Source organism: Sardina pilchardus, chromosome 15 (genome assembly GCF_963854185.1).
Source record: "Sardina pilchardus chromosome 15, fSarPil1.1, whole genome shotgun sequence".
Taxonomy (NCBI): domain Eukaryota; kingdom Metazoa; phylum Chordata; class Actinopteri; order Clupeiformes; family Clupeidae; genus Sardina; species Sardina pilchardus.
In genome coordinates this window covers 29,645,077-29,663,287 of record NC_085008.1, presented here as the reverse complement: position 1 = coordinate 29,663,287, position 18,211 = coordinate 29,645,077, and the positions used below count along the sequence as shown (strand labels likewise).

The window sequence follows — 18,211 nt, the reverse complement described above, 5'->3', positions numbered from 1 at the left end:
CATCAGACTTATGAATGTTTGAACATCTTTTTTCATTATTATTATTTGTATGTTCTTTTATTATTGTTTGTATGTGTATGTATGTATGCACTTTTCACACAAAGTTCCTAACGTAAGAATGACGTTCTTTGAAATGAACTGAATTTAATTTAATTAAAGGCTAGTAAAAACAGAACAATGATTCATTTTTTGTTTTTGCCGGCAGAGAAATAACAACTTTCAACAAAAACCTTCATACAAAAGTTGTTTAATTGTTTAACATGATAAAACTCATTATTGTAATTTTGATATTTGATATTGATATTGTTGTTATTGTTTTTAGCTAATGTAGGGTTAATATACTGTAAGTCGCTTTTAGACAAAAGCATCTGCCAAATACCAGAATCAGAGATGAATTTACACACTCAAGCCATGAGCCCTGGTAATGAGCCTGTCTGAGTTTCCTCATTGTGGAATTTGAATACAAGTTACTCTCAAATTACATTCAAATAGCTTCCATATTCACTCATTAGAGGAACAACTCGACTAAAAAATATGTTTGTACAAAATTAGGTTTTGTCTTAAATATATTTAGACAAAAGCATGCAGGGTCAGGCAAAGAAGCCCCACAGAAAGACATTGACAGTGAGGAGAATGATGGCGTTGATATTGCAGACGTTTCGCCACAAGGGCTCCTCTGTGATGTCGGTCAGCTTCATCTCCAGGGCGTGCTTTTCCTCCGCAGTGAGTTTGGGCTCAGCCTGCGCGGACAAACCACAAAGCCACATGGCCACTCTCCTCCAGCACGAGCTGGACGCAGCCAGCTCAGAAGAGGCAGCCTGGGAGTCAGGCATCTCCTTGGCCTCCTCGTTTGGGGTGGTGGCCCAGGGGTCCTCCAGGTCCACACGTGGCTCCTTGCTGTGCCTCGTCCACCATGTCAGCCGCACCAGCTGCAGGGGTGAAAGGTCACACTGAATTTCGACGTGAGTCGTACAAAATAAGACAAGACAAGACAAGACGAGTCGATTAAGGTCAAGCTAGCTCAGGCAGGCCTGGAGCAGAAATTGGTTTGTGGGGAAAAGGCAATGACAAGAATGTGCTGGTCATGTGAAGCATCACACAGTGCTGTCCTGCTCCACGAATAGAGACCAAAGTCACATTATACAATAACTGGTATTGTCCATTGAAGTTGTGATTCCTTCAGTCACAGTGGAAACCATTCAAATCGTAACCTATAGTTCCAAGCAGTCAAGGCACCCAGTGAATCTCTTGTAAAAGTCAAAATGCCAATGAGATAAAATGTCATGTCTCTGTTTCCCAAGTGGAATGTCACATTCCTTTCAATTAGCACTCCATTTTGTGAGTTACATAAGCGGTTGTGACGATCAAGCATGAGTAAAGTATTCATCTTATCTTATTTTGCACCTTTTAGAAAAAGCAAATCACTATTATCAGATTAAGTATCACAAGAGCTGTTTGTTTGTGCTGTGAGTGAGCCATCCCTTACAGCTACCTTTTGTGTATTTGTCTTACAATTGTTTTGCACTTTTTAGAAAAAGCAAAGCGCTATCAGATATAGTATATAAGTATAGGGCTGTGTGTTTGTGCTGTGAGCTATCCCTTACAGCTACAAATAGTCCAATTCCACTCTCTTTGAGAGAGAGAGAGAGAGAGAGAGAGTGTGTGTGTGTGTGTGTGTGTGTGTGCACATGTGTGGTCCTCACGTGTTTATCCTCGATGGGTGGTGTGCAGAGGCTGATCACTGTGATGACCAGAGCTGTAATGCCTAGCAGGATGAGAGCGAAGTACAGGTAGTGAACATCCTTCAGCACAGCCGGCCGTGTGTCCTCCTGGCCACAAGAGGGCGTACTGTACACAAACTCCATCACCATTCTCACTGTCCCCACAGCCAGGCCCACCAGGAGGCCCCAGAAGGCACCCTGAAGGACCAGTCATTTACACACACACAGACACACACACATAGAGTATTTGACATGAGTTCACTACTGGTAGGTTAACACCACAAAAACAAACATTGTTTTGAGGTAAAGTCCTATCCTATTTAGTAGTGTGCCACCTCACTTCTTTTCAGGTTGTAGTGAGAAGTGGGTAAACTATGAAATGTTGATCATGGTAAGGTGGACTGCAGTGCATGTCGTATCAGATTCTTTTTTTAAAGCCATTCAGAATATGTTTGTTGATGGTGGAGATTATTGTCCAAAATGTTTATAACAATAGCAGTGGTATTAAGTGGTTAGTACTGTTGTGTAGTGAATGGTAGAGTGTGTACATATTATTATATATTGTGAATGTGGATAATACATGAATGTTAAAAATTGCAATTGGTGAATAAACTCTTTTAAGAGGTGGACAAACTCTTCTGAAATGTCAGAGGTGGATCAACTGCATTTACTAAAGAAACTACTCCCTGCGCAAAAACATGGACATCTGGTTACTCGATCGTCTCTGTCAAAAGCCCGGTCCAGGATCACACTGGACGAGGGGGTTCAGACAGACCTGCTCGTTGACCCGCTTCCAGAAGATGCCCATGACGAAGAGCGTGGTGATGGGCGGCGCCAGGTAGCTGGTGATGGCCTGGATGTAGTCGAAGAGCTGGCCGCTGTTGGCCGACTGGATGATGGGGATCCACAGGATGCTCACCACCACCATGAGCAGGATGAACACCCTGAGAGAGAGACAGCAGCAATAGGAACCATCAACAGGCTGAACATCCATCAATAAACAATGTCGGATACCAAGTCAATGTGTGTGTGTGAAAAGGTCTGTGATTCTAATCCAAAACACTCAATTTTCTCCATTTGTGGTCATCTCTGTACTCGTCGTGCCTTGTCAAATGAGGAAGCCATGTGCCCAACGCTGCAGGATGGTATATGGCCTTGCGCAATGCTGACTCACTGCCGTCCTTCAAAAATCACCTCAAAACCCATCTGTTCAACATCACTTACAACACCTGACAAATTTTCCTTACCCTTTGCATTGTTCTTTTTGCGTTTTTGTTTGTTTACATGTCTGTATTGTATGTACTGTATTGTCCTTTTGTATCCCTCTTGTTCTGTGTCTTTGTAAAGCGTCTTTGGGTACCCAGAAAAGCGCTATAAAAAACTGAGGTATTATTATTATTATCATTATACTGTATGCCTCTGGACGCCAGGTAGGGAATGGCTTTCAGTGTTACCAGGGTAATGCAGATGCCACTGTGGAGGCACTTACAACTGAACTTAGGCCTTGAGGGATGGAGTGAGGCCTTTGAATGCCAGACAATGATAGTCGCAATGCAAAAGGCTATATGCTTCTCTTATGACAAGTTAACATCAAACTGGTTTCAGCTGGTTTTTGATGTGGCTCAGGCAGGAATGCATTGTCTGAGTCATGCTTGTGTGGCTGAGGATTCTGGAAGATGGTATAAAAGGGTGTCTAATCTCAAGCATCACCAATGGCTCGTGATCGTCAAGTCAAGTCACTATCTAGTCAAGTGTTACACAAAGCACTGTAATGAATAAGCTCTGTATGGTTATGTGCTATATAAAGCAGTATATAGTGAATAACCTCGGTATTAGTTATGTACTATAAAGCACTATGTAGTGAATAACAAAATATAACTATGATAAACAGTGAACATTTCAAACCCAGTAATGCTTGTTTGTTTGCTTGTTTGTTTGTTGTGTAAGTGTCACTGACTTCCTGTTTACCTGCCCACCACCATGAGCTCTCTCTCGGAGGCGTGGCGTCGCACGCGCTGCCAGATGTCCATGGTGAAGAGCGTGCTGCTGCTGTTGAAGATGGACGTGAGGGACGACATGAGGGCAGCTATCATGACCGCGATCATCAGACCACGCAAGCCTGCAGGGGCGGTGAAACGAAGTGAAGCACATTAAGAAGAGCCCGCAACCAACTTTAGAACACACGCATGTGATGTACACACTCACTCACACACTCGAGTCACACATATACCTGCACACACATCCAAAAAAATACCGGTAGTAGAGACATACACAAACACACACACACACTCATCTGCTCACCCATTCCAACAACAACACACACATACAAACAGGAGCAGTCCTTTGAAATACCTGGTGATGGCTACCTGGTACTTTGACAATCCTTACATGACCACTATGCTAGCAACGGTCAAAAGTATCATGTAGGAGGACTGAAACAACAAGTGATAGCTACTTGGTAGCAGAGACCAGGTGGCTCTGTGCTTTTTTCTGAAAAAATGAAGTGCTCACCTGCTGGCATGAGTTCCACCACTAATTTAGGATAGGCGATGTTAGAACACCCCGCACTGGATTCACAAATGCGCTGGCACTCAACAGGGTCCACACAACCCACTTCATCTAACAGAAAACCACAGAAAAGTTTACACAGAGAAACAGGAGATGTAGCCAAGAGGGAGCAAATATAAGGAGAATAGCAGAGGGCCTAAAATGGATCCCTGAGGGACATTTGATAGGAGCAGCGGACGAAGAGCAATTACCTAGTCTTACAGAGAATGATCTATCATTCAGATATGATGCGAACTAATTTCAACACCACCCCTTGCAAACCAACTGGTGTCTACATCAGAAAAGGCTACCTGGGAAGAGTGCTCTGCTGATCATGCCAGGCATCACAATGAAGAACATGGGCAGCATCTTGAGGTAGCCTCCCAAAACCGACCCGCCTTTTGCGTGGGACATGTTTTTGGCTGCTAATGATCTTTGAACTATAACCTGTGGACAAGAATTAAAAAATTTGATTACACAATGATATAAGGTGTGAACTCGTCAGACTAAAATACAAATACTAGAACTTCCTTTTCAAAAGTCCACATTTTTTATACTTAGACTTTTATTGATGTGTATCATAAATTAGCTGCCAAACCAATCTAATGTAGAAAGTCCCAGCTTGGCTCTGAACTAGCTTCACTCTCAAGTAAATATATGTCATGTGATTTAAGTACATTTAAGTGTTGAGTATCTTTGTGGTATCGCTAGCTAGGCCATTGACCTGGTCAGTGCACCACACCCAGGTGGCCAGCACAGTGAGTCCAAACAGCAGGCCGGGCCAGGGCAGGTCTCCGGTCACCGGGTCCCTGAACATGTGGAAGGCGTCCGGCCGCAGCAGGTGGCATGTGGTGTTGGGCACAGTGATAGAGGGCATGGCCTTCTCATACTGATCCAACAGACCCTCGTACCAGCCCACTTTATCGAAAGCTGTCGGGGGGAAGAGCACGCTAAGACCAAGCTTTTGATAGGGTCATGACATGACAGGATCATTTCATAAGTACACAGGAGAGGTGTTCACGTCCTTATGCTATGGGTAGGGGCTCTCCCACAGTGGCCAATCAGCAAACCTTACTAAACAAAATGACCAACCAAGCAATCTTTGTGGCCAAAAACCAGAGCAGCCTTCGCAAGCATTTCACTAGTGTGTGATCTAGAAGGCACCTCAATCAACCTTAATTAATCACTCAATCTGTTCCAGTATAATAAGTGAATCAAGAACTCAGAGTTGTAATTAATCAAACAAAATACAAATTAGGTTGTGGTTGAAAAAGAATGTATGAAATCATACCTATAAACATGAGAGCAAGTGCTCCAACTACCATGATGACCGTCTGCAATGCGTCTGTGTAAATGACTGCTGTCAATCCACCTGCAGCCACAAGACAGCATCCATCAGGGAATCATTTCACAAAGACCTATCACAGGGTGACAGGCTATCAAATCACATATTCTATTACTCACTCTGGCACTCGTACATGGATATGCAGTATGAGTGTGGTGAAAATGTGCCTCGTGATTATTGATTGTGACATTTTGACCAGCCTGCACTCTAGTAGAATTAGGAACATAGAGAGAGATAGCCTGTAGAGACAGCCTGTGTCAGTATACTTCTTCAGCCTTGTCTCTGTTTCTCATGTAGAACTGTCTACCACAACCATTTACAAGATCTCAAAACGTTTTCATGATGTAGATGCTCTATCTCTCTTTATTTGCTAATTACTTACAGTATTATGTATGGTGTCTGTCCCTGTCTTGCTTTTGGGCATACATACAATCCTCTCCTTCTTCAAGTAAATGAACACATTCATACCTGCTATAGTATAGACAGCGGTCACAGCGATGAGTAAAACTGTGGAGAGGTACAAATCCCAGCCCAGGGAAACGCGGATAAATAACGCTCCAGAGAAAATGTCTGTCTGCAAACACACACAGGACACACACACGGCTCTCTGTCATTTCAGGTTCAAAATGAAGCACATTCGGCAGAACTACCACTATTACAGTTACTGTTGGTTACGTGCTTAGTGTGTTGTGCTTTAAAAGCGAAGAGTAAAGCTTAGGTTTCATCTACTTTTTGATGTTGTTGAACTGGTGTTAACACATTTGCTCCAAAGGGGACCTCTGATAGAATAGAATAAGATAAAGACATGGCAAACCATGAAATTCAAAGAAAGAAATACTATATTAAAGATAATTCACAAAACAGCTCTATGAAAGGAAAGAGAGTTTGTTTCTTTTAGTTCTACTCATTGGCGCTACATATTCCCCATGCTGAGGAGTGTAGGGAGGGGGAAATCTGTCCTCTAATATCCTCTACCGCATTTCAATGCATGAAAAGAAAAGTTTATCAAGTTCTGATGAGATCAAGCTTTTGGAGGCCTTACTGATATTTTGGTGAGAACGTAGAGGACGAGAGAGAGCACGCTCATGTAGATTCTGATCCGTTGTCCGCCAAACCTTTTCCGCAGGTATTCGGGCAAGGTGACCACGCCAGAGGAGATGTACACCGGGACAAAGATCCAGCCCAGGGCCACCAGGACCCAGGAAGCCTGGCAGGGGCCACAAAACATACACGCAGTGGAGTAGTTTATGTGATACGAAGGACTATGCAGTTAAAAAGCACCACCATCTCAGTATACCAACTTAAAATAGGCAAGGATATGTAGCCTACATTTGGGGTTGATCACTACAGCTAACAACTACATCATAGTATATCCACAACAGCTACTGTAGCTAGACTACACCACTGCATACACCCACCACTACTCTTACAATGTTAAGCTGATGATACACAATGTAACTTTAGGAGCACTGTTGCTAGGCAGTGTTCCTGAGCATTGCTTCTCTGGCACCTTCCTATTGATAATGGGCAATGTTTTTTTTCTGGAGAAATGTTATCATCAAATGATCACAACCATCCAATCAGAACACAGTGAACTGGTTATGTGGTCGCTCAGCAACATTGCTCAAACGGATGCCCCTGGTATCATCACCCTTAGATAGGGTGACCAGACCAAACCGTTTCTGGTTTCGGGGGACAGCCCCCGTTTTTGGTTGCTGTCCCAGGAAAATACAGAAAAACTACCTATGTCCCTGTTTGTTGAAGATAAAACTTGTCATTGTATTTCAATCTGATTGATAGTCAAACTGAAAATGTCCCCGTTTTTTTCCACATTTTTGGGATTATGTCGCTGGTTTTGGTCTAGGACATGGTCACCTTACCCTTAGAGTCCTTTTTACTGTTTTTGATTGTTATTGTATGTTATTGTAAGTCACCATAACCAGAGTCAACCAGAGTCAACAAAATAGCAGGGTCATTGTCACTGAAATGTGTTGGTGTTTAGGCATGATCAGTGTGACCTACATTCCACTCAAAGCCCCCGACGGCCAGGCCTCCTGCTGCCCCTGACCCAGCCATTCCAATGAACAGGCCGCTGCCCACATTACTGGACATCAGGGAAGCGCCAATCTGGGATGACAGAACACAATGCCAATGTGTGACCACCACAGGAATGCCCTCAGAGATTACATTTTCCAACATTAAGTGGATTATTACGGTGGAAAAAAATCATGTTGTATTTGCACGTTTGATTTTTTTTGTGGCCATTTGCATGGTTCTTGTGTGTTTGAACTGTTTTCACTGGACTTTTGGACACTTTAGGCTAAAAGCTAAGCTAAAAGCAACATAACTCTGCAAAACATTACTTTTAAAAGTACAATAAATCACTTATATTCTGTGCTCAGCCACTGAATGATTATCAGAGGAGAAAATTATTGTTATCAGGAAAAATGTGCAACTGTGGACTTAGAGATGGATACTCACAGGCCACCATGTCATGGATCTTCCTGCCAAGAAGTACCCACCTACTGTTCCCCGGTTGGCTCTGAATGATGACTACAATGAAGCATGCAGAGAAAACAATATACAGGCATTCAACTCATGTTTCAGGTGGTCTTAGTGTTGTCTCTAACTCTTTACTGTCTAAACAGGCAAACAGAGCAGCTCTTCTTTGACATACCCATATTCCCACTCCCAGGACGAAGACAAAATACACCACGACCACGGCGATGTCCGCTGCCTCCAAAGCAGTTGTGCCATTTGGGTCTGGCTGCGCCGTACTGTTCCTCTCAGGCTGAAGTGTCATTTCCATTTAACAACAAGGGAGTGAGAGCCTCGAGGTGCAGACCAAAGACTAAACATTAATCTTCCTGTTATCAGAACATGCGTGGCATGCGGTTCATAGGTTATGTATAAACCAGGAGCAGGCATTTCCTGCAGGTGAGAATCACAGCGTTTAATGGGGATGTGACACAACCTGTCACAACTTAGTGCTGGGCCATTAAAAAACACCACCTGATATCTTGGAACACCATTGTGATTGCTAACATTATCTCTACCCACTAACATAAGACCTTGCCTCCTGCACGCTGATTTACGGTAAGTTTTCAATTAAATATTCGTCGGAAAAAAAAGGTCCTTTTCATTGTTATAGTTGAAAAGAATATTTATTACAGGACCTGACAATAATTACAATATACAAGGAGTAACACGGGCACTCAAACAATACTCCAATCACTTTTTCTTCCAGAACTGGCTGTAGTCATCAATTTTAAAGTGGTCTTCAAAGTCATCTTTTTCTTTCTTCACGATCTTCTTTGGATCCCTCTTCCGTAATCTTGCTTTCCTCTCCTCTTCTGACAGAGTGCTGAAGTCCACCGGCATCTGAAATTATAATCGTGTAATGTTAAAGTAAAGTTAGGGTTGAGACTCCAGCCCCAGCAGTGGCGCAACTGGCTGGGGCACCTACTCTGTACACCGGCGACCCAGGTTCGATGCCCTATCAATAAAGGCATAAAAAGACCAAAAATATACTTAAAAAAACCAAAACAAAATGCACAGACTCCTTAACCATAGGACATACATTGTGAAGACATTGGATTGCAGTCTTTAAAGGTGCAATCAGGGATTGCACTGTAAAGTGGGGGCAGCCTGGCCCTAAACAAAGACAAAACCCTGTGTGGAATTTCTCTGTGAATACTGAAGGTGGGAGTGAGCTACTTCTCTGGCATGTTTCGTTTGGTCCTTGGTTAAAATATCATGTACTTTTTTGCACAAAAGCATCTGTCTTCTAATACATTTACATGTAAACATAAACACAAACACAAACAAACACAACTTCCTGTACAATTCCTGATTGCACCTTTAAGGATGCTGATAGAGTGTATTTGAGGGTGGGGCCTTTGAACACAAGCAGTGTCCCTTAAGTAGGGTTCAGACCAAAGATTCCCGACGAGCCAAGCCGAGCCGCGACGTTCTAAAACCTTGCGACTGCGACTCAACATGTTTAATGCTCTGCGACGGCTTGCGACGGCTTGCAACTACGTGCAACTTCTAATTCACACTGCTGCAACTCCGTCTCGTCGCGTCGGGGATCTTTGGTGTGAATTGGGCTTACTAGATTCTGTAATGCACTGGGAGCCAGTTTACATGAATCCCAGGTACAAAATGTCGCGTGTTAGCGAATGCCACCAGCCAGTTGTGTATTGTAGTTGCATCTTGCACCCTGATGTGTAATTGTAGAGAGGTGTGGTGGTTGTGGTTGATTGGCCTCTGTGTTGACTGTGTTGTATCATGATGGGGGGGATCTCCGATCCCAGGTACAACCTACGAAATAGTCGCGACTACCACAAGCCAATTGTGCATTGTAGTCGAATCTTTCATCATGTTGGGCAATAAGAAATGGGCTATGTCATTGCTCTGTGGGAAATTCCCAAACAATAGAAAAAGGAATTTAATACCTTTCCGGTGTATGTATGAAATGCACACATTGATCCCATGTGCTAAAGCCAAGAAACACATATTTGTGTAATAAAATGCACATAAAGTTGCTTCAAGCATCTGCATGACATCCCAATTTGAGAGCAGCACTGAACAGACGTACATACCATTAGAATTCGCTTTGGCTCCTTATATCTGATGTGGATGGTGGAGCCATCGGGACGGACCAGCAAGACTGGATACAGTCTCTCGTATTGTTTTCTTGCACATCGAGCTACTGACGTCTTGTTTGAGGTTTGGAGTAGACCAGTCGTGTGTAACGCTGACGCAGCCACGGCATGTCTATGGAGTGCATTCTGCAAATATCTGTGAGAGAGAAATGTATGGTTAGAGATGCATGCAGTTTTGACCGCCAAACAACACATATAAAACATAGAAAATGTAACAGCTTAGGGTATGCCATCAATGATGTCGAGGCATTTTATCAAACACCACCATACAGTACTAAATACTGCACTAGCACAGAAAGACAGATGTTGTCTGACAGATATTGCAATTGCGATTTGATCTGAGATACAATTTTTGAAAGTCAAGCTTCAGTTGAGTATTCACTATATTAATGAATGACTTTGAAATACTATTTCTTGGTCAAGACCAGCTCTACTTCTGCTTGTTGTTGGCCGTACATTCATCATACTGCTGCCTATGACGCTTATTATAATGTTAGTACACCTCATCCTGCAGGGAGTAGAAAAATACCCCCACTACTCGAGGCCTTCATAACATACATATCATACTTTGCACTCTCCACAAATATATCTACACATTGCAACATATTTCATATACAGTTGAACTCGACCACTCGATTTAACATTAGTTATGCGGTAGTGGTGGTGGTGCTTACAACTACGACCTGCACTTTTGTAATCCTAATGTCAGTCAGTCAGATGCTAACTAACGCATTCCAGATTTTAAGGTAGGCTACTCGATGATAGCTGAATCGATGTTAAACGAAAGAAAGAAAGAAAGAAAACAGAATTCAACATGTCTGATAATTGTTGTTTCTTTTAGAATAGTGATAGGACACTCACTGGACAGCTAGTTCATAATTATGGTCATGTCATAACTTGTAACGTTAACCAGCGCTTCTTTGCCCTGCATGCTCCACTTACCTGAACAGACATGCCTTTGCCATCCATGTCTTATTTAAAGCCATGGTTTTATCTGCCCTTTTAAAATCAATGCAGGATTAGGTTTGGATAGAAATATCGCTCAGAGAAGTAGCATTTTGCGAAGGTCGCATGTCACATGGGTGTGTCCACGGAATTATTGCCGGCTGGAAACAATGACTGTACATTTCTTGGTTCCTCTTTATAGTATCGACTTTACTGTGGTCGATTTTTTTTTTTTAAAGTCATCTCTCTCTCTCTCTCTCTCTCTCTCACACACACACACACACACATTCCAACACATTCCATGCTTAATAATTCAAAAAGTATTTAAGTATTTTACAATTAGGCCTATTACAAAAACAACAAATAGGCTAGGCTAGGGTGGATTCGGGTAACTTGGGACACTTTTTGCCATTTTGATTTTGTTATATTTTTCTGAATTTCTTTTAATCATGATATCAACAAATCATTGCCTACCTCAGAGTAATCCTTACAGTAAGATGTATTCTGACTAAATCAGGAGAAAAAAATGGAATATGCCATGTACAGAAAGGACATTAACCTACGTTAAACTATGCATGATCTGGTGAGCCAGAGCTCAAATAGTCCAGCCTGGAGGACACAATTAAATGCGTGGATGAGCTTCTCTGCATCGTCCAACTCTCACCCTGGGCGATGCAGAGAAGCTCATCCACGTCTTTGTCTCCTCCAGGCTGGACTATTGTAATGCACTCCTCATCGGGATCTCTGGCAAGAGCATTCAGAGACGCCAATACATCATATCACTCTCACTGTAATACAAATGAACTTGAGTTGATACATTTGAGGCTTGTTTAGGCCCACTTAAAACTGTACCTTGTATGCAGGTGGTGTATGCACAGAACACAGTAGTGTTTTATATTTGTTGAAGAAATGCCAATAAATGTGATTGTTGGCCTTCAATGATGTCTTCATTTGTCACATGACAGTTTGGCATTAGGCCTACATATCGGTGTAAAAAAAAGTGTGAAACAATTATCAAACATGATGTGAGCAAGTAATAATTAATGCACAATAGCATGCAGTTTAATCAACATAAAGCACTACTGTGTGTTTTGCATACACTGGCTGTATTTATTTCAAACACAAGACAAATGTAACACAACCTGCCCGACTGTCCAACAATGTCTGTCTGAAGGCTTTTTCTGTCTGAAGGCTTTTTTATTTAAAGCAGCAGAACACTCCAAATCAAAAGAATTTTGGGAGCCTTATTTGAATTACCATGATTCAAATGTCTCCGCCATTTTGTTAAAAGGATTTCCTGAAAGGTCATAAGGAAAGACATACTGTTTTGTATTTTTCTTTTTATTGTCTCCTATGTGAACTATATGTGAACGGGAGCAGCTATGTTTCCAGAGGAGACGAATATGGAGTTGATGCCGGTGCTGGTCTTCCATAATGCAGAGACAGCCTCTCTGCCTCCCTGTAGCCAGAGAGCAGAGCCCCCTGCACTGTTCCATACATGTTTTTCATTGTGGCCTCCCCAGCAAAGAGTACTTGCAGATCCTGAGAGAGAGAGAGAGAGAGAGAGATAGAGAGATAGAGAGAGAGAGAGAGAGAGAGAGAGAGAGAGAGAGAGAATTCATTCAGAAGCACAGTTTTAGTATCAGGCATCATTGCTATTGACAGGCATTTATTGTTATTGCATTTACCTCTGTGGTGTTTTTCCTGCTTGACAAGGGAAGAGCCAACTTGTCCATGATCACAGCATCCACGTCAGCTGGGATATAGCTGTATGCACCTTTAATAAATGCCTCACTATGCCATTGTGTCCGTAAAACCCTCTTAGGGCAAGGAATGCCAGGGTTATCTGAGAAAGACATGCTTTGGTTTATAACTGGTATAACTCCATACACATAACAGTTATCATGATAGTTGGCCAAATGTGTTCTGTTTTTTTCTGATCAGAGATTTCAAAATAAAATAACTTTCTGTGAGTTGTTTTTGTTTTCCAAAGTGACTACATTTCTCTGTAATATGTTAAATACACTGTCAGCATTAAGTTAAGCTGTAAACAGTTCTTGTTTACTTCCCCAGACAGACTGGAAAAACAAAACACACACCCTTAAACACACCAAGGGGAGGTGGGGATAGTTGACCAAATTTCCAGCCAATTATTTACTGATGATAATATCAGAGGCCCGGGGAGTTTTGCAGACATAAAATATAACTATGTCAAAAATGCTGTATGTGACACTGTTATCTGAAAAGCTGTGCATTGTGCCGTTTTGTTATGCTTACTCATGAACATCCTGAAGTTATAGGTGAGGGCTGTAGAGAGTTGGGCCTCCGTTAAAGTTTCAACATGCCGTGCCACGTTCCCCGAGCACCAGCCAATCAAAACATGACCAAACCTTAAAGCATAAGTAGCATCTGAGATTTCAAATTCTTTCTGAATTTCAAATAAGATTTCTTAATATTGTAACCCACACACTTACTTCTCCTTTGGTCTCATGACTGTGAAAAACGGTATATTCCTCTGCCACTGGGTGGCATCTGTGGATAGGGAAGCTGGAGTCTCATTCTCCCACACTAGGCTGATGCTCTCCGCGTCCTTTTCCCAAAAGGGCTCCTCATACTGCAGGAAGATCTTGTTGATGCAGCCAAAGGCTAGTTTCTCTATGGTCTCCCTCTTGTCCTCTGGGAGCTGAGGGTCAAACATGGTTGGTGGTGCGGATTTCAAGCAGCCTGTTGAAGCAAAGATCCTTAATTACTCCGCTTTAACCCTCTCTGGTTGAAGTCAAAGAAAGAAATTGGATGTCACTGAAGTCATGAAACTAATTTGATAGTATATGCAACATGTCACCCTAACATGACAACCACTCAGGAAGCTCTGAAGCATTACTTTTAGCAGACACTGTTTTATCCAAAGTGACTTGTCAAATATATTACAAGGGATTACATTGTCCCCAGAGCAACTGTGCCTTGCTCAAGGGTACAACAGTTGAACCAACAACTTTCAGGCTACTGCATACTAGCCCAGCCCCTTAACCACTACACTACCGCCCATTAAAGCAAATGAGGTAACTCGTAAACATTTGTCTTACCAAGTGAGATGGTAACCACCACATGATCACAAAGAAACTTCTCCCCATTTGCACACTCAATGCAGACAGGGTAGATGCGACTCTCATGCCCACTGAAACCGCCATCCCAGTTGATCTTCATCACAGCTTTATTCAGCAGCAGCCTTTCCTTAGGGAAGTCTTCCAAAAGTTTTTCAGGCAAGAGAAACATTTTCCTGTGTCACAAACATACATCTTAGGTACAAGCCTTGTTACTTTAATCAACATAAAATCGGATGTAAAATAAACGTCCTAAAGATTTTACTCACCCCTCAACGTTGAGGTCCTCACCCATATAGGTGTAGTACTGCCAAGAGTCAAGCGACACATTGTTGAGGGCATGCGCACCAACGTCTATCATCAGGCTCTTACACACCAGAGACAGAATGTTCCGTATATCTTCTTGTTCAGCCTCTCCGCCAATACTCAAGTTATTGACTAGACCAAGAGATTTCTCAGCGTAGTAGTCACCGATGTTCTTCCCAGGGTTCCCCCGGCGTTGATGTCTCCAGATGCCCTCCCCAGCCTCACGCACACGGTTGTACAGGTCCTCGTTGACTCTGTGTCCCTTGCTGTGGAACACAAGCTCAGTGCCCTCCTCTGTCACCACATCCTGCAACAGGCCCTGCTGCCGCAGCAGAGAGTACACTGGGTTCGCCTCTGTCGCTCCGTGGATCCACTGAGCTCCTGTATCCACCCAGGACTTGTCTGTAGAAAACAGAATATAATTCAACCGAATAGAGCAAATCAGACAAGACTAGAATAGCCTAGAATAGAGCAGAATGGGATACAGTATATACAATTATGATCCATACATAGAGTTTTTGAAGAGATCTTATAAAACGTTTGATATTCCATGGAAGAACTATTTGTAATAGCCTACATGATGTTGGACATATCATGTGATATCACTTTTTATCACATTTTTGCTGACAGGAATTGAAATGCAGAAGGGAAACTTGTTGTTGTGGAAGGGAAATAACTTATGCTAAAAGGATCATTTCTGATTCAAATTGTCTTATAAATGGACTTCCTTTACATTAGGTGAACATAACTGAATTGTTAACATAGGCTACTCACCAAGAAATGCCTTAGCTATTCTCCCTCCAGCCACTCCAGATGCCTCAATTATTGTCACATCTTTCAATCCCAGACTCAGCAGTTTGGTGGCTGCTCCTATTCCAGCAACCCCGGCTCCCAATACCACAATTTTAGGATTTCCCGCCATCACTGTAAATAAATTACTGTATGAAAATACTCGTATGGCTGTATTGCTGTATTGATTACACACATGTCGCAACCATAGCACATTAAAGAATAATTCTTTGTGGAAAGAATTGCTATGTTCAGTAGCCTTCCAACACCTGGACTGCGTAGTCTTCGCTGTCTATTGTTAAACTGAATAACTGTTGAACTGGGTTATGTAGAGTAAAGTAGCCTAGGCTTCTACGTTCACAATTTTATAAAGTCTTTAAAAAGAGGCAGGATCGCAATCGTACGTCAGCAAATGCCATTTCAACTCTTCCTGCTTGAACAGAAGACGTAGTAGGCTATGCGTCACCAGTCACTCTCATAGGCTAGCCTACTTCAGAATTTCGTGCGATCCTAAAACAGACAAGAACAGTAACAGACTAACAAACAACATGTAGCTTACAGTAATAACATGTATCGCTAAAGAGACAGGTGTGATATGGCCGCAATTTGCATGGTAATAGTCTATGAGGCAGGCATTTACTAAGTCCTTGAGACGCAGCATGATGTTCCTGTTTTGAACACAAGATGGCAGATATTACAAGTATATTGGCCTGACTTGGCCTCAACTTTTGGTGTCACACATTCACAGAATACAATTCATGTTGACTATGGTTTATACTGGGCTCTTGCGAGAAACTGATGTTGAGAAAGCAATAAATTTTGTGCTCAATTGTTGCCCATGTGATATTAATGAAGGTTTGTAGGATTATACTGTTCCTCCTTTAGTGCCACACAGATTGCTTTTAGTATAATGATTCTTTGACAATTACTCGATAAAATACATTGCTAGGCTATAAAACGCTGAAACAGCGCTGATCCCTGCCAAGATCTGGACTGATATAGCATCATGTAGTCTAGAGGCCTGTGCAGACTATCACCTCAATAAAATGTAGGCTAGAGTTTTTGATATGTAGGCTAATGTAGGCCTACTGTTGCATGTTTGCTGGCTGCTGACTCTCAATCTGGTTGGGATAGAAACTCACTCTGCAACACACATCCTGATAAGGTCTGCCAGGCTTCTTCCTTAAATCCTATAGAACCAACAATACAACCAACATTTAAATGATAAAAAGATGTTTAAAAAATGTCCGATATAAATAATTGTGAGATGGACAATGTTGTAACATGGACAGTAACATGCCTTTTTTACACATCGTAGGCCTACTCAAGAAAGCTGTCAAACACAATTAGCCTATCTGGCTCTCAGTGCACTACCAATTGTACATCAATTCTTACTCATTTATAACGCGTTTGTTTGCTTGGAATGAAGGGGGATAGATGGCTGTTATCCGTGTTCCCAAAGGAGAGTTGATACTGTGTCTATCTGTCAGCACCCAATTGGGCTGTAAAGCCAAACTTCAACACACGCAGCTGAAGGCAATGGAAAAACAGCCCAGTCACATTCATCTCAATAGCAGTTGAGTTCTCGTTCTTTGTTCCACGCAGGTCTGCTAAATCAATGACCTTATTGTGACATTAATTTATCATCAGTATAATTTATCTTTTTTTCCCCTCTGTGTTATTGTGTGTGTGCGTGTGTGTGTATGTATGTGTGTGTGTGTGTGTGTGTGTGTGCTCTCATGTTTCCAAAGATCCCGTATCTCTCCCCTTCAAAGCAGGGGAGGCTTAGCCGGCTGCTTGGGGGGGGCAGGTGAGCTGGGGTGATAAATGATGTCTGAGGCTCTCTGAGGCAAGAGAACAGAGAGGGGCTTCCCTTCTACACCACAGATGGCAGAAGAATGCACAGAGACCACACCCCTCACCAGAGTGGGCCTAATATATGCTTCAGGACTTTGAGGTGAAACACTTCCAGTGTGTCCAAGTGCATGAAGGCAGCTTGTGTCACAGGTTAATGTTACCAACTTTGATTGTGCTATGGCCCACACCATAAGGCTATATCCTAATTTGGTCAGGTCACTGTGTGTGGAAGCACTGTCAAAGCACTAGGTTACAGTAAAGAATTGTATATTATGTACAAAATATCTGTCTATCCATAGCCTATATTGGTAGTTGTTTACTAGTGAATGTTTAGAAACAACTTTTTAACAACAAAAATTATACACTATCTGTTAACCATTTTTGGAATTGTTAAAACTGGACCCCTCCCAAGGAAACTGTTTTCTCAGTGATGTACAGTACCGGGAAGTGTTCTGACCACTAAGCTTGAAAATGTCACCTTGAGGTGCAATTATACTGTACACAAGGCTCTGACATATTGAGTGGTCTATACTGCATAAAGATAAACAAATACAGTATGTACCTCACATTTGTATGTATGAAACAAAAATATATGAAACATCATAATGTGTTTTGGTCATTTGCACATATGTTATGAATTAGTTTTCAACATGAGAAGTGGATTGCTCGGTAGGTTATGGGTTTGATACCAAGTGATTACACATATTAAAGGGATAGTTCGGGTTTTAAGACACAAAGTTATATGGGTTCCCCGTCAGCAACGTTGTGCATCAGCACTGACTTACCCCGCAACAGCGTCCTGTGAGCCGAGATCCAGCCGGTTTTTGATGGTGAAGAAAGTAGTCCGGCAAGTTTCTGGGGTCACGAAAGTAAAGTGTTTTTCTTCTCAAAACCATATGCGTTCAAAAGAGTGATATATTTGCACCACAAAAA

General features: G+C 42.2%; 2 protein-coding genes across 3 annotated transcripts; both read right to left on the bottom strand.

Annotated features, from left to right (window-relative positions):
- Positions 1–231: 231 nt before the first annotated feature.
- On the bottom strand, positions 232–8,409 carry LOC134101872 (sodium/glucose cotransporter 4-like). The gene is made up of 13 exons (XM_062555726.1): positions 8,291–8,409; positions 8,095–8,166; positions 7,636–7,740; positions 6,656–6,820; positions 6,082–6,187; positions 5,560–5,640; positions 4,993–5,198; positions 4,580–4,715; positions 4,233–4,340; positions 3,690–3,840; positions 2,497–2,665; positions 1,704–1,919; positions 232–929 (listed from the first exon to the last, which is right to left on the bottom strand). The coding sequence occupies exons 2-13, from the start codon at positions 8,107–8,109 to the stop codon at positions 591–593; spliced, it is 1,797 nt and encodes a 598-aa protein (XP_062411710.1). The 5' UTR covers positions 8,110–8,166; positions 8,291–8,409; the 3' UTR covers positions 232–590.
- A 3,482-nt stretch (positions 8,410–11,891) lies between these two features.
- LOC134102683 (peroxisomal N(1)-acetyl-spermine/spermidine oxidase-like) lies at positions 11,892–15,822 on the bottom strand. 2 transcript variants are annotated; one of them, XM_062556865.1, is made up of 8 exons: positions 15,691–15,822; positions 15,407–15,556; positions 14,596–15,034; positions 14,309–14,502; positions 13,700–13,949; positions 13,503–13,615; positions 12,914–13,071; positions 11,892–12,767 (listed from the first exon to the last, which is right to left on the bottom strand). In XM_062556865.1, exons 2-8 carry the CDS (start codon positions 15,552–15,554, stop codon positions 12,606–12,608), a joined length of 1,464 nt encoding a protein of 487 aa, XP_062412849.1. In that variant the 5' UTR covers positions 15,555–15,556; positions 15,691–15,822; the 3' UTR covers positions 11,892–12,605. The 2 variants fall into 2 exon arrangements, with proteins under 2 accessions (XP_062412849.1, XP_062412850.1); XM_062556866.1 differs by lacking the exons at positions 15,407–15,556; positions 15,691–15,822 and adding an exon at positions 15,142–15,203.
- Between the last annotated feature and the right edge of the window lie 2,389 nt (positions 15,823–18,211).